The sequence below is a fragment of the Dreissena polymorpha genome, chromosome 1 (assembly GCF_020536995.1).
Source record: "Dreissena polymorpha isolate Duluth1 chromosome 1, UMN_Dpol_1.0, whole genome shotgun sequence".
Taxonomy (NCBI): Eukaryota; Metazoa; Mollusca; class Bivalvia; order Myida; family Dreissenidae; genus Dreissena; species Dreissena polymorpha.
Genome location: NC_068355.1, coordinates 117,611,807 through 117,628,378, shown reverse-complemented (window position 1 = coordinate 117,628,378; position 16,572 = coordinate 117,611,807). Strand labels below are relative to the sequence as shown.

Genomic DNA, 16,572 nt, shown 5'->3' with positions numbered 1-16,572 from the left:
AAGCTGTTTTTTTAATAAAAAAAATAAAAAATAAGCTGTCAGTGTACAAAATGTATAAGTCACATTAGCTTTTTTCTTTATTTCTCACTTATGTGAAGGACGAGTGAATGTGTTTGTAGGACAAGTGAAAATTGTAAGGCACTCATCCTGCAGGATTAGTGCAGTCTTGAAATATTTTTGTACCTTGAGCTAATTTTCCTGGATAACAGACTGTTGCTATTTTATATTTATTTATTTTGATGGCATAGCTAAAAATAAGGTTTTACATGCGAGGGTACTTTCTGCACTCTAGAAAAGTATTGTTATTTGTGAAAATTATTTAAAACTGCAGATAAACTATGCATTTTCAAACAAGAAATTAATATAAGAAAACTAGTTGCAATAACATTTACTTTTGTATTTCTGTGTGTGAGTAACTTTCTTGTTAAAACCGTAAAGCTTTTTGCTAACGTTTAATGATTGAATCCTCACAATTCCAAATGACCGTCTGAATTTCATGGTTTAAACTTGTCAGGATACCATTTTTATGCCCCCGGTAGGGTGGCATATAGCATTTGAACTGTCTGTCAGTCCGTCCATCCGTCTGTCAGGAAACTTTTACATTGCCCATAACTTTTGCAATATTGAAGATATTGATATTTGGCATGCATGTGTATCTCATGGAGCTGAACATTTTGAGTAGTAAAAGGTCATCCTTCAAGGTCAAATGTAAAAAAATATACAAAAAATATTTAAAATTTCAAAGCGGGGCAGTAGGGGGCATTGTGCTTCTGACAAACACATCTCTTGTTCATTTTAGAAGTTCTTTTAGAGTTTTTCATTAGATGTGGGCCAAGTGTCATCATTTCTTGTTGTGGTAAAATAGCATCTGCTCAAGAAAAGAATGTGCAAATAATTGCAAAGAATGTGTTTAACAGTCTTTTTGTCCCCTACCGGTTTCACCGGAGGGGACTTATGGTTTGCGCTCTGTGTGTCTGTCTTTCTGTCTGTGAGTCTGTCTGTCACACTTTTCTGGATCCTGTGATAACTTTAAAAGTTCTTAATAATTTTTCATGAAACTTGAAACATGGATAGATGGCAATATGGACAATATGCATGTCATTTCATTTTGTTCCTACATCAAAAATTCTGGTTGCTATGGCAACAAATAGACTAGAAATATTGCTGAAAATGGTGGTTTTCTTGATCCTGCGATAACTTCAAAAATTGTGGTTGCTATGGCAACCAAAAAATAATAATCTGAAAATGGTGGAATTTCTGACAATGGTGGAGCCGGTAGGGGACCATATTGCTTGACAATAGCCTTGTTCAAAGTGTGTCACTGTTAAAGAAACACTCTACAACTAAAGAGCTAATGGAAAAGACCATTGTCAAAAGTGTTTTAATATAATACATCTCAAGAAATCTAACATGTCAACTGTTAACATGATTTTAATGCTTTTATTAATTGACTGTTTATGTTAAAATTAAAACTAAAACCAGCTAATTTGTGACAGTAAAAAACTATTTGAGCATGAAAGATGGAAGTGAAAAACAAATGGCATGACACATTTTGAGGAGCACTTTGAACTGTGCCCTCTTATCTTTTATGTTTAGAGGTATTTTTCCCTTACCATCTAATTTTAAAGGCTTTTGGACATTTGTAAACAATATTTTTTGAGATTTAAAAAGAAGTGAGATTTAACATGTAAATTAACTTTTAATAAGAATTATGAGCTATATTAATGTATATGTAATAATACAATTAAATACTTTAAGAAATTTGATATCTTATATTAAAAAAAATCAAAATTGTTCTTGTATGTTTTAAAAAGATTGAAGAAGTGCTGCAATTTCTTATATATTTTGTAGAATTTTAAAGGTCATTTTAGCAAATAAAACCTGGAGCTCTTAAGGGATCTGATGTACTGCATTTTTAAAGCAATTTAAAAAGTAAAAAAATCTGTAAACAAGACTGTGTAAAATTGTATATATATTTTTTCTGTTCTGTTCTCAGTACCCCTCCTGCAGAGGCCCTGAAGGAAATCCTTTTCAATGTGCCTCGGGTGTCTTTCTATGGGTTCCTCATGGCCATAGCAAAAAGTGATGCCATCAACGAACATATTGGTATGGTATACTTCAGGGTTTGTGAACATTTAATAACTCAGTGCTTGGTGCTTCTATAACATTGCAGAGGCTATATGTCATGTTTGTCACTTTACTCCAAATGACAATGTCAAGCATGATGTTTTCAATGACCATATACATGTAGCTCCAGGGTACAAATTCTCAAGCAATTTGTGTTGTTTTTACTTTAAAAATAGAACTCATTTTAAGTTACTAAACCATGCTTACAATATCAGGTAAATTGTGTTCATACTTTTGATGAAATGTGAACCTTAAACAGAATATGCACACCTTTTCATAAAAAAAGAGAAATAAGATATTAAAGTGTAGAATAGCACTGTTTTAGTTCCCATGCTTAAAATAATCACAACCTTTGACAAAGTTCAATTTTTGAATGCATCAATCTGTTACACTGACATCACTGCCCTATATTTGCTAGGTGATCTCACCTTTAGTGGAGTTACATTGTTTTTGTAGGTCGTTTGCCACCCAAATCTGAAATTTTGGCAGGTGCAGACCCAGAAGTTTCAGCGTAAGTAGACATTGTATGAGAGCCGTTCCATGACTAAACATGCATTATTGGGGCCAGTGGCTATGTAATAAACTCCTACATGGTCATCATTTTGTGTCACTACATAAAATATAGATGCGCTACAGTTTTTAAACCTCATTCAGTTTGAAAACAAATATACATGAGTACAATTAAAACATTGACCTTCTGGCCATTCAGACAGGTTTTGTCATGGAAAGGCTCATATAAATTTGTCCATTCCTTCACAATTTCTTTACTGTTACTATTATAATATTGCTTGAAACATATTAGTTTGTATTGCAGCACCTGCATGTATGAATTTTTATTCCACTTGTTTGCTACCCCTTGTTTGATGAATTGACCTGCGCTTTTTATTCCTCCTATTATAATATAGGGATGGGAGGGGGAACATATTGACACACATGTCAAACATCCCAATCTTTTTTTTACAGTCCCGCTTTTCAGTTTGTCCCGGCATCTGAATATGAGGCTATTCATAAAAAACGTATTTTTTTAAAGTTCACTATGAAATTCGCTATTCAAGCTCTGTATAGCTTAAATTTACCATTGCGTATCCCTTTAATGCCTCCTATTAAAAAACATTTTTACTACTCAAGTGCACCTGTGTTGTTTTTGACGTCTTATCAGGGATTGATTGGGAAATATTATTTTTTTATAAGGCATTCACACCATGGTGTTTTTAGCTCACCTGTCACGAAGTGACATGGTGAGCTTATGTTAGCGTGTGATGTCCGGCGTACGTATGTGTGTGCGTCCGTCAACAATTTGCTTGTGTACACAGTAGAGGTCACAGTTTTCATCCAATCTTTATGAAATTTGGTCAGAATGTTTAAATTGATGAAACCTGGGTTGGGATGTATTTTGGTCATCTGGGGTCAAAAACTAGGTCACTAGGTCAAAAATAAGGTCAAATAATTGAAAAACCTTGTGTAGACTATAGAGGTCACAGTTTTCATCCAATCTATCAAATTTGTTCAGAATGTTTATCTTGATGAAATCTGGGTTGGGATTGTATTTGGGTCATCTTGGGTCAAAAACTAGGTCACACTGTCAAATAATAGAAAAACCTTGTGAAAACAATAGAGGTCACAGTTTTCATCCAATCTATCAAATTTGTTCAGAATGTTTATCTTGATGAAATCTGGGTTGGGATTGTATTTGGGTCATCTGGGGTCAAAAACTAGGTCACTAGGTCAAATAATAGAAAAACCTTGTGTAGGCAATGGAGGTCACAGTTTTCATCCAATCTTTATAAAATTTGATCAGAATGTTTATCTTGGTGAAATCTGGGTTGGGATTGTATTTGGGTCACCTGGGGTCAAAAACTAGGTCAATAGGTCAAATATTGGAAAAACCTTGTGTAGACAATAGAGGTCACAGTTTTCATCCAATCTTTATGAAATTTGGTCAGAATGTTTATCTTGATGAAATCTGGGTTGGGATTGTATTTGGTTAGTCAGGTGAGCGATTCAGGGCCATCATGGCCGTCTTGTTATGATAGGGGTCACTCTTTGCTTTAGATAGAAAGTGTAGTGAAATGAAACCAACTGTTTTTGTATTTCATTTTCAAATCAAGTTCAACAATACATATAATGCGTTTTTTCTGTGTGATATACTGCCAGAGGCTTAAAACCTCTATAAGCACAAATTGTGTATAAAAAATTGAGTGCTGAACAATACACATTGATGTTTTACATTAATTCACTTTCATTTTCGAACTGTTTTTTATAAAATAGTTTGTACATATTGCATTAATCTTATTTTAGAGTTAATTGACAATTGGTTGAAGAAAAACAGGGTCCCTTAAAACAGTGCTGATTTGTGCACATCACATAAAACAATATACACATGTTCAAATGGGGCCTCTGTCCTGAATGGATGTTAAATAGAGGCATGCCCAACAATGCATTGTATGGAGTATTTAGTGTAGTGCACATGAGTGTTAAATTCCCAAAATTGAAGAACGTTTGTGTTCATGAAATTCTAAAATACATTTATTGTCAATATTGGCCAGAAAAGATGAGTTTTGGTTAGCAATAAACTGATTACTGACTACACTTACTGTGGCATGATTAATTGTTTTAGGTGTCCTGCATTTTTCCAAATGTCCCGCTGAAAAGTTCTTGCATGTATGCGTAAATAGATTTTCTCTTTTACCACTGTTTTGCCCGTTATTAAAAAAGTAATTTTTTTATTGCAATAACAAAGACGAATTGCAAACATATCAACCTTAATGAGAACTGGTTTACCTTCATTTATGCATACAGAAATATGTTGACCTTACCGGATTTTCTGCCTCTATTTTTTTTGGTAAAAATTACATTGTTAACCTTGTGTTGCAAAAAAAACTTGCTGCAATAGGACAGAAAATAGCATGTTTAGTTGGTCATATTTTGGTTAGAATGTTTTCTACACAATTATTGTTTGGTCCTCCTTTTTACAAAAAAAAAATATGTTCAATGTTTGTCAAATGTGAAAAAGGATTGCTGCTAGAGAGCTGAAACTTATCAAACATGTTAACTAGCATGTGCACTTGCGTACCTCCATATTTTGTCCTTTTTTCTGACAAAAGTGGATTTTTGAGGCAAAAGCTGATTGTGGGGTCATCATGCAGTATCAAACGCATTTCTGGACTATGTATAAACTACTTAAATATTTATTTTTTCTGCTTAATCAATATTTTTGACTGATAGTTTACTGTAAACTTGCAATGAACCATCAATTTTATTAGAGTTTATGATTGAGGTTATTATATCCCCACAAACGAAGTTTAGGGGGGTATATAGGAGTGAACTTGTCTGTCGGTCGGTCGGTCTGTCTGTCGGTCCGTATTAAGTGTCCGCTCTCTAATTCAAGTAGTTTTCATCCGATCTTCACCAAACTTGGTCAGAAGTTGTATCTACATGATGTCTAGGCCAAGTTGGAACATGGGCCTTGCCGGGTCAAAAACTAGGTCACGGGGTCACTTAGTGCGTTTTTTAACATTCAGCATGGTGTCCTCTCTCTTATTCAAGTAGTTTTCATCCGATCTTCCCCAAACTTGGTCAGAAGTTTTATCTAGATGATCTGAAGGCCAAGTTCGAACATGGGTTATGCCAGATAAAAAACTAGGTCACATGGTCACTAAGTACGTTTTACACATTGAGCATGGTGTCCGCTCTCTATTTCAAGTAGTTTAAATCCGATCTTCACCACACTTGGTCAGAAGTTGTAACTAGATGATGTGTAGGTCAAGTTCGAACATGGGCCATGCCGGGTCAAAAACTAGGTCACGGGGTCACTTAGTTTGTTTTAAACCTCACCATGTTGTCCGCTCTCTAATTTAAGTAGTTTTTAGCCAATCTTCACCAAAATTGGTCAGAAGTTGTATCTTGATAATGTCTAGGGCAAGTTTGAATATGGGTCATGCCAGGTCAAAAGCAAGGTCACGGGGTCACTTAGTGTGTTTCAAACACCACAATGTTGTCCGCTCTCTAATTCAAGTAGTTTTCATCCAATCTTCACCAAACTTGGTCAGAAGTTGTATCTAGATGATGTCTAGGTCAAGTTTGAATATGGGTCATGCCGGGTCAAAAACTAGGTCACGGGGTATCTTAGTGCGTTTTAAACCTCACCATGTTGTCTGCTCTGTAATTCAAGTAGTTTTCATCCAATCCTCACCAAACTTGGTCACAAGTTTTATCTAAATGATCTCTAAGACAAGTTTGAACATGGGCCATTCCAGGCCTAAAACTAGGTCACGGGGTTACTTAGTGCGTTTTTTAACATTCAGCATGGTGTCCGCTCTCTAATTCAAGTAGATTACATCCGATCTTCACCAAACTTGGTCAGAAGTTTTATGGAGATGATCTCAAGGCCAAGTTAGAACATGGGCCTTTCTGGGTCAAAAACTAGGTCAAGGGGTCACTTAGTGCGTTTTAAAAATTGAGCATGGTGTCCGCTGTTTTTTGTGAAGACGACATGCAAAATATTATGTGTCAATGCGGCATGTGGGGGTATTCGTCACGTCTGTGACAAAGCTCTAGTTTGGATAGCATTTTTCTAATTGCTTACATATTCTTAATATCATTATTTTACCAAAAGAATATTGTGTTACAGATTACCAGTGCGTAGTTACTTAGTGAAAAATTGTTTGATGTTTATTCCTTATTTATCTTTTTATGTCCCCCACTATAGTAGTGGGGGACATATTGTTTTTGCCCTGTCTGTCTGTCAGTTGGTCTGTTGGTCTGTCTGTTGGTCTGTTTGCGCCAACTTTAACATTTTGCAATAACTTTTGCTATATTGAAGCTAGCAACTTCATATTTGGCATGCATGTGTATCTCATGAAGCTGCACATTTTGAGTGGTGAAAGGTCAAGGTCAAGGTCATCCTTCAAGGTCAGAGGTCAAATATATGTGGCCAAAATCGCTCATTTTATGAATACTTTTGCAATATTGAAGATAGCAACTTGATATTTGGCATGCATGTGTATCTCATGGAGCTGCATATTTTGAGGGGTGAAAGGTCAAGGTCAAGGTCATCCTTCAAGGTCAGAGGTCAATTATATGTGGCCAAAATCGCTCATTTTATAAATACTTTTGCAATATTGAAGATAGCAACTTGATATTTGGCATGCATGTGCATCTCATGGAATTGCACATTTTGAGTGGTGAAAGGTCAAGGTCATCCTTCAAGGTCAGAGGTCAAATATATGTGGCCCAAATCGCTTATTTTATGAATACTTTTGCAATATTGAAGATAGCAACTTGATATTTGGCATGCATGTGTATCTTATGGAGCTGCACATTTTGAGAGGTGAAAGGTCAAGGTCATCCTTCACAAGGTCAAGGTCATCCTACAATGTCAAACATCATATAGGGGGACATAGTGTTTCACAAACACATCTTGTTGTTATATATATATGCTGCCTGGGTTAAAAAGTTATGTTTAAAAAGTTAATCGCAATATTTTATAGAGTTATTTTCACTGTTTTGTTGCCTTTATTTGGACAGTAAAGAACAATTTAATTTGGACATCCGCCTGCTGTCTGTCATTCAAACTGATCAGATACTGCTTCATCACCACCATTTTGTCTGATGAACTACCGTAAAACGCTGTGTATAACGCGCATTTATGTATAAGGCGCATCTACTTTTTAAAGCAAAAAAATCAGGAATTTTTTTTGTTGAAGCAAACAAAAAATTAAGGCAAAATTTCCGTACCGTAGGCTCACTGAAAATCGTTTTATTCATATTGCCGATCTCACGTGTTATTTTATTTTTCAATAATTAATTATTTTAAATACGATAACGATAAAGATACAACTTGTTTGTGTGTGTCTTTTTAGCCGGATTTTTTTCGAAAAAATCTCGGCTTATAGATTGATGTTGTCGGGCGGGCGGGGGGGCGGGCGGGCGGGCGGGTTGGCGGCGTGCTCGAAAATGTTAAAGTTCTTATTTCATGGTATAACTTTGGTATGCTTGGACCTAGAGTCTTCAAACTTGACATGAAGGTTGGCCAGGATTAACAGATGACCACTGGTCATTTCAAGGTCATTCATTTGAAGGTCAAGGTCACTGTGACCTTCAATATAAAAAATGTTAAAGTTGTTATAACTTTGGTATGCTTGGACCTAGAGTCTTGAAACTTGACATGAAGGTTGGCCATAACTAGTTAGTAACCACTGGTCATTTCAAGGTCATTCATTTGAAGGTCAAGGTCACTGTGACCTTGAATGTAAAAATGTTAAAGTTCTTATTTCATGGTATAACTTTGGTATGCTTGGACCTAGAGTCTTCAAACTTGACATGAAGGTTGGCCAGGATTAACAGATGACCACTGGTCATTTCAAGGTCATTCATTTGAAGGTGAAGGTCACTGTGACCTTCAATATAAAAATGTTAAAGTTGTTATAACTTTGGTATGCTTGGACCTAGAGTCTTGAAACTTGACATGAAGGTTGGCCAGAACTAGTAAGTAACCACTGGACATTTCAAGGTCATTCATTTGAAGGTCAAGGTCACTGTGACCTTGAATGTAAAAATGTTAAAGTTGTTATAACTTTGGTATGCTTGGACCTAGAGTCTTGAAACTTGACATGAAGGTTGGCCAGAACTAGTAAGTAACCACTGGACATTTCAAGGTCATTCATTTGAAGGTCAAGGTCACTGTGACCTTGAATGTAAAAATGTTAAAGTTCTTATTTCATGTTATAACTTTGGTATGCTTGTACCTAGAGTCTTCAAACTTGAAATAAAGATTGGCCAGTACTAGAAGATGACCACTGGTCATTTCAATGTCATTCATTTGAAGGTCAAGGTCACTGTGACCTTAAATGTTAAAATGTTAAAATTGTTATAACTTTGGTATGCTTGGACATAGAGTCTTCAAACTTGACATGAAGGTTTGCAAGCACACTTAGATGACCACTGGTCATTTCAAGGTCATTCATTCTAAGGTCAAGGTCACTGTGACCTTGAATGTAAAAATGTCTGGATTTCTGTGTAGGTATGTGAAAGCAAAACAATAAATAGTATTATTTCATCTAAGTTTATTTTCTTACATTTGATAATGAAATTGATGGAAACTTCAAACAATATGTTACTAATTTGCTAATAAAAAAATTGAGATCAAACTTTCCTAATTGTCAATTCAAGTTCATATTTGTGACCTTAAATGTTATTGTTGTTCATGTATATGCATGCATTCAAAACATAACACAAGGTTTGCTCATGCCTTGAAAAGTACTTACATTTCATTTTGACCTTTGAACAATATTTCAGTAATTTAAGTATTGCATTGACAAAAACACGAAAGGTACTTTCCTGTCATTTAAATCAAAAATCCGGCTTCAATGCGGTCATCTCTGACCGCGGAACTCTTGTTTACTTCTATTTCATGAAACCGCTCAAATTTTGCCATCTATTTATGCTAGATACTGTTTATGGTAATCATATTGCTATGACAATAATAATTTTCACGTCTGTTATGCCAAGCTTGTCATGTAATTAACCCCATACCATTGCAACTGGAGGGGACAAAAGGTTTATCCCCGGTTGGTCTGTGTGTCCTTCTTTCCAAAGCTGGATCCTGCCATAATACTGTAAGTGCTAAAGCATGGTTGATGAAACTTGGGATGTGAATTGAGAAACATAATATATGCATGTTTTTTCTCCAGGCAAACATTGAGGATGCTATAATGGCTACATATGCTATGGTCATTGAAATAATTGACATCTGGATCGTGTGACAACTCAAAAACTGCTTAAAGTTCAGTTGATCATACCCAGTATGTGAAAAGAGGGTCATATGGAGAATATGGTTATTATTTCAGCCCAAAATTATGGCTCCTGAGATAACTAAAAAAGAATGGAGCTAGGCGGATTAAACTCAGTATGTGGATATAAGGCCATATGGGAAATATAAATGTTATGTCAGGTTTGTTTTTGTCAGAAAAATTCTGGTTGTTAGTTACTGCAATAAGATAAAGCTTACAACTAGATCCTGCAATAACTCAAATAGTACTACAGCTTGGTTGATTAAACACAGTATGTGGATATAAGGCCATATGGGAAATATATATGTTATTAATGTTTTTGTCAGACCATAAATCTGGTACTTTGATTACAGAAATAATCAATATATTAATTCTGCACCCTGCCATAACTTAATAGTACTTCAGTTAGGTTATTAAACTTTATTTAGATCCTGCTCTTTTTATGACAAAATTTATCCAGTATGGGACTGCTGTTTTATGTGTAACAAAACTCTTGCTTAAATTGTTGTGCTGTCTGTTTCCATAGCAATTTCTCCAGACACTTGATCGAAAATTACCAGGAAGGTCATGAGAATGACCTCGGGTAAGGCAGTTGTGACTGGCCTCGGGGAAATGGGTTTAACTCTTCTGATTCCCCCATAATCCAAATAATTCAATTAACAACTCAGTTAGAAAATGCTTAAAGCCACATAAATATTAAAATTCAACGAATATTTAGTACATTAAAGTTAACCCATCAAAAATCAAGTGTTCCTTACAGCAATAGCCAAAATTTCAACGCTAGATGTTGTCTGATAACATAGTTTTAATGATATACAAAATGCTAGTTTATATGTTTTTTGTGACCATAATATTCCATGTGAATTACATGCGACGATATCTTGACATTTACAAGTGAGTGCAACATTGGCTTTACACAGCTCATGAGAACTACGTCTTGCTTACGACGCTGCCTGAAGCCAATCTCAGGTCTGCTTGTATATACAGTCAAACCTGAATTCAGCGGTCAGTCAAGGGAAATGATCAGAGTGACCGTTGTCCACAGGTGACCGTTGAATTCGGATCACTATTTCAAGAAGGTTGGTCAGTTGGTAGTATAACTACGTCGTTACCCCACCCAGTCGTTTGCATACAGTGTAAAACATATGCTCATTGCATTAACAAAGCATAATAACAGCATTAACTTACGCGTGTACATTGAATAATAGAGAATAATATCTTTTAGATTGATTTAATTTCATATTGTTTAATTAAAGCAATTACTTTATCAACGCTGGTATAATTGTTTACTCATGCATCTCATTTATTCAGTAAATAAAGCTTGTCACGTTCCGTTGACGTCACGTCCGTAAAAGTCTAAAAAGCGGATTCGGTGTCATAAACCGATAGTACGGTGTAATTGTACCGTTCTAATTCAAAGAAATAGCGGTCATTTAATTTAGCGATAAGTACTTAAAACAAGTCATAAACTATGACATATTTTCTTTTGAAGATACCCCCACAAATATCCCCGGAAAAGAAATCTTCTCAATACCTTATAATTTGTTTACTCGCAGCGGACCGCTTTTATGATATCATAGACAATTACCGCTTTCAGACGCTTTAAACGCGAAATAGACGGACAAATAATGTGCTGTGTTTTTAATTTTCGCGACTCGAGACGACTGACGCGTGACCGTTGATTTCAGGTCAAACATGAACTTCGGAGTGGAATATAGTGGCCGTTGGCCGTTATGGTCAGGTGGCCGTTAAATTCAAGTGTAATATAGAGTGTTTTTCGTCGGGGGGATTCCAGACTGACCGTTGTCTGGAGGTGACCGGTAAATTCAGGTGGCCGTTAGGTCAGTTTCGACTGTATTCAGATATTGTCGTGGGAAATTCATATGGAATATATTGTTACACAAAAAATAAAAACAGCATTTTGTATCTTGTTAAATCTATGTAACCATACCACATATAGCGTTAACATTTTGGCTTTTTCTTTTAGGAACACCGATTTTTAAATGGGTTAACTTTATTTTAAGACACACCTTTCACCTGCTGGAAATATTTGTTGATTTTGAGTATTTATATGGCTTTGAATAAAAAAAATCTCAGTTTAAGTTAATTTTCTTATGCTTAAATTGTGGCCAGTGTATATATTTCATCTTTTTAATGGCCTATTTGTTATCATTTAGTACCTATGAAAGAAGGGCCATTTTCTCTCTACACACCATATGTGTACAAGATTGAGCTAATGATTTTGGCACCCAGTACGTTATTTAGGTATTCAAAGCTCTAAAAATATTGAAGTTGATGTATGTTATTTATTCATGTGTTTGTATACATTTGACTTTTTTCCAACTTTCACATTTCCATTGATTGTCCAGATGTTATATTTGTGACATTTATGTGTTTGTGTGTTGTAATATTGAAATGCCTTATACTTTACATATGGTAACAAAGCTGTACATGTACATTAAATAACATTTTATGGTGCATGGAAAATCCCTTAAAGCTTACAGCTGATTTAATGTGCTTCCTTTCAGTATAATTAGGAATGCAACTTATTTGTACTTGATGCTACTGACGCTTTAAATTCAATCACAATTTGATGCATTAGAAAATATTAGATAAACTGGGACTGTTCCTCGTTAAAATCTGAAATGTTTGACAGTCGTATTTTAACAGCACAGTTTTTAAAGAGTATATTTGTTCGTTTTTGGAGTAACACCATGAATGTATATTGTTCAGTGAAGGGAGAATAGAGGGTGCAAGAATGAGTGAGTCTGAGATTATCCCTTTTATAATGAATTGGTATGCTTAAATGATTTTAAAATGTTCAAATTAGCAAGTTGCTTATAAATTTGACATATGTAAGATCTCAGCGATTTTCTTGGCCATTTTGGGAAAAGTACTTGTAACAGCCCAATTGGGTAAAAATAGCGCAAATAAAAACTGACATTGGGAAAATTTGCGTTGTGAAGTCTTTATATCGGGAAATTTATTTGTTGCTAGCAAATACTTTAAAATTGATAACTATGTGTTGTCAAGTTGTATAGAGAAGCAAACTAAATGTTGCATATAATAAAAAATGGAAAACTATTATTGGGATTCTTTTGGACAATATTGGGAAATGTTTAGTTTTTTCCCATTGGGGAAAGTGCCACTATCCAGTACTTTATAAAGAAGGAAAAAATCGCTGGATCTTAAGTTAAGAGGCCATTCGTTTACAGTGCAGAAACAGATGCCTTCTATAAATATGTTTTGCCTGTCCTTTTTTGAAAACAAAAGGAAACATTATGATTCACTAAATTCAAATTTTGAATATTGGCTGAAACTGTTCTTTTACAATAAAATGCATAATTATGTTTAAATATGTAAATGTGAAGTTAAAATTTACTATATCAGGTGTGGATGTTTTTATTCCGGCTTATTCCTAACTAATTGACAATAGAAAATGATTTTTTTTAAATTTTAACTCAAAATTACAAATATAAGCCAAGAGTTCCGTTACAGCAGTCATCTGCAAGCAGACGACAAACGTGGTCATGCTGTTGCAGGTTCAAAAAGCACACTCATCAAGAAAAGGTACCAACGTGCACCAAAGTTGCAGTGTGTTTGGAGTGGTGCCGCTAGTGTCTAGATCATGTTGCATAGTTAAATATGTATAATCATTTATATTTGTATGAGTTGTTGTTGCTTTCCCGCCAGAGTTGTCTTTATCGTGTATTATTAAACATCGTTGATTTTAGTGGTATAACTATGGTGAATTCATTTATAACTGGATTGTTTTTCATTCAGTGCCGTAACTGTTTTCTGACTGTGATATAATGGTTTTGTTGTTCATTTATTGATATAACCATTTATTTTCTTGTTGCTCACAAGAGTTACTATTTTAATGTTTCAATAAGTAATTTACCCAATTCTGTCACTTCTCCAAGGTAAGCATTTCATTGTCCATTATTTGACATGACTAAATTTGTTTAAATGGTGCTAATCTGTTTCTTGTTTTTTAGCTCCACTGGCCAAAGGCCAGCGGGGCTTATGTCAAGGTCCTGTGTCCGTCGTGTGTGCGTGCGTCCGTCCGTGCGTGCGTGCGTGCGTTAACTTTTTCTTTAAACATCTTCTTCTCCTAAACTACTGGTCCATTTCTGATGAAATTTCTCAGGAATGTTCATGTGGTGAACCTCTTTCAAATTTGTTCAAATTATGCCCCTGGGTTAAAATTTGACCCTGCCCCAGGGGGTAAAAAAATTGAAAATTTGCTTATATAAGGCCTATTTTGTGCAAACTTTAAAAATCTTCTTTTCCATAACCATTGGGCCTAGGGCTACCAAATTTAGTATGTAGTGACATCTTATAGTCCTCTAACAAGTTTGTTCAAATTATGCCTCTGGGGTCAAATTTGACCCTGCCCCGGGGGGTCAAAAAATTGAAAATTTGCTTATATAAGGCCTATTTTGTTCAAACTTTAAAAATCTTCTTGTCCATAACCATTGTGCCTAGGGCTACCAAGTTTAGTATGTAGTGACATCTTATAGTCCTCTAACAAGTTTGTTCAAATTATGCCCCTGGGATCAAATTTGACCCTGCCCCGGGGGGTCAAAAAATTGAAAATTTGCTTATATAAGGCCTATTTTGTGAAAACTTTAAAAATCTTCTTGTCCATAACCATTGTGCCTAGGGCTACCAAATTTGCTATGTAGTGACATCTTATAGTCCTCTAACAAGTTTGTTCAAATTATGCCCCTGGGATCAAATTTGACCCTGCCCCGGGGGGTCAAAAAAATGAAAATTTGCTTATATAAGGCCTATTTTGTGCAAACTTTAAAAATCTTCTTGTCCATAACCATTGTGCCTAGGGCTACCAAATTTGCTATGTAGTGACATCTTATAGTCCTCTACCAAGTTTGTTCAAATTATGCCCCTGGGGTCAAATTTGACCCTGCCCCGGGGGTCAAAAAATTGAAAATTTGCTTATATAAGGCCTATTTTGTGCAAACTTTAAAAATCTTCTTGTCCATAACCATTGTGCCTAGGGCTACCAAATTTGCTATGTAGTGACATCTTATAGTCCTCTACCAAGTTTGTTCAAATTATGCCCCTGGGGTCAAATTTGACCCTGCCCCGGGGGGTTAAAAAATTGAAAATTTGCTTATATAAGGCCTATTTTGTGCAAACTTTAAAAATCTTCTTGTCCATAACCATGGGGCCTAGGGCTACCAAATTTGCTATGTAGTGACATCTTATAGTCCTGTTCCAAGTTTGTTCAAATTATGCCCCTGGGGTCAAATTTGACCCTGCCCCGGGGGGTTAAAAAATTGAAAATTTGCTTATATAAGGCCTATTTTGTGCAAACTTTAAAAATCTTCTTGTCCATAACCATTGTGCCTAGGGCTACCAAATTTAGTATGTAGTGACATCTTATAGTCCTCTAACAAGTTTGTTCAAATTATGCCCCTGGGATCAAATTTGACCCTGCCCCGGGGGGTCAAAAAATTGAAAATTTGCTTATATAAGGCCTATTTTGTGAAAACTTTAAAAATCTTCTTGTCCATAACCATTGTGCCTAGGGCTACCAAATTTGCTATGTAGTGACATCTTATAGTCCTCTAACAAGTTTGTTCAAATTATGCCCCTGGGATCAAATTTGACCCTGCCCCGGGGGGTAAAAAAAATGAAAATTTGCTTATATAAGGCCTATTTTGTGCAAACTTTAAAAATCTTCTTGTCCATAACCATTGTGCCTAGGGCTACCAAATTTGCTATGTAGTGACATCTTATAGTCCTCTACCAAGTTTGTTCAAATTATGCACCTGGGGTCAAATTTGACCCTGCCCCGGGGGGTCAAAAAATTGAAAATTTGCTTATATAAGGCCTATTTTGTGCAAACTTTAAAAATCTTCTTGTCCATAACCATTGTGCCTAGGGCTACCAAATTTGCTATGTAGTGACATCTTATAGTCCTCTACCAAGTTTGTTCAAATTATGCCCCTGGGGTCAAATTTGACCCTGCCCCGGGGGGTTAAAAAATTGAAAATTTGCTTATATAAGGCCTATTTTGTGCAATTTTTAAAAATCTTCTTGTCTATAACCATTGTGCCTAGGGCTACCAAATTTGCTATGTAGTGACATCTTATAGTCCTCTACAAAGTTTGTTCTAATTATGCCCCAGGGGTCAAATTTGACCCTGCCCCGGGGGGTTAAAAAATTGAAAATTTGCTTATATAAGGCCTATTTTGTGCAAACTTTAAAAATCTTCTTGTCCATAACCATGGGGCCTAGGGCTACCAAATTTGCTATGTAGTGACATCTTATAGTCCTGTACCAAGTTTGTTCAAATTATGCCCCTGGGGTCAAATTTGACCCTGCCACGGGGGGTTAAAAAATTGAAAATTTGCTTATATAAGGCCTATTTTGTGCAAACTTTAAAAATCTTCTTGTCTATAACCATTGTGCCTAGGGCTACTAAATTTGCTATGTAGTGACTTCTGATAGTCCTCTACCAAGTTTGTTCAAATTATGCCCCTGGGATCAAATTTGACCCTGCCCCGGGGGGTCAAAAAATTGAAAATTTGCTTATATAAGGCCTATTTTGTGAAAACTTTAAAAATCTTCTTGTCCATAACCATTGGGCCAAGGGCTACCAAATTTGGTATGTAGTGACATCTTA

The 16,572-nt window shown here is 35.5% G+C and overlaps 1 protein-coding gene and 1 long non-coding RNA gene across 8 annotated transcripts in view; both read left to right on the top strand.

Annotated features, from left to right (window-relative positions):
* The window catches only part of LOC127846620 (centriolar satellite-associated tubulin polyglutamylase complex regulator 1-like), a 51,763-nt gene that overhangs the window by 18,933 nt on the left and 16,258 nt on the right, over positions 1-16,572 (top strand). For 2 of the 6 annotated variants that reach the window (XM_052378059.1, XM_052378082.1), the window contains exons 7-9: positions 1,997-2,106; positions 2,584-2,638; positions 13,419-13,487. In XM_052378059.1, the coding sequence (XP_052234019.1) occupies positions 1,997-2,106; positions 2,584-2,638; positions 13,419-13,487 (234 nt within the window). Of the gene's footprint in view, positions 1-1,996; positions 2,107-2,583; positions 2,639-13,415; positions 13,488-16,572 lie in introns of all 6 variants that reach the window. The other 4 variants (XM_052378054.1, XM_052378075.1, XM_052378067.1 and 1 more) reach the window with 2 other exon arrangements.
* LOC127846750 (uncharacterized) lies at positions 8,067-9,279 on the top strand. Of its 2 annotated transcripts, none has more exons than XR_008033643.1 (2): positions 8,067-8,153; positions 8,600-9,279. It is a non-coding gene; the product is annotated as an uncharacterized LOC127846750 (long non-coding RNA). The 2 variants fall into 2 exon arrangements; XR_008033641.1 differs by lacking the exon at positions 8,067-8,153 and adding an exon at positions 8,160-8,454.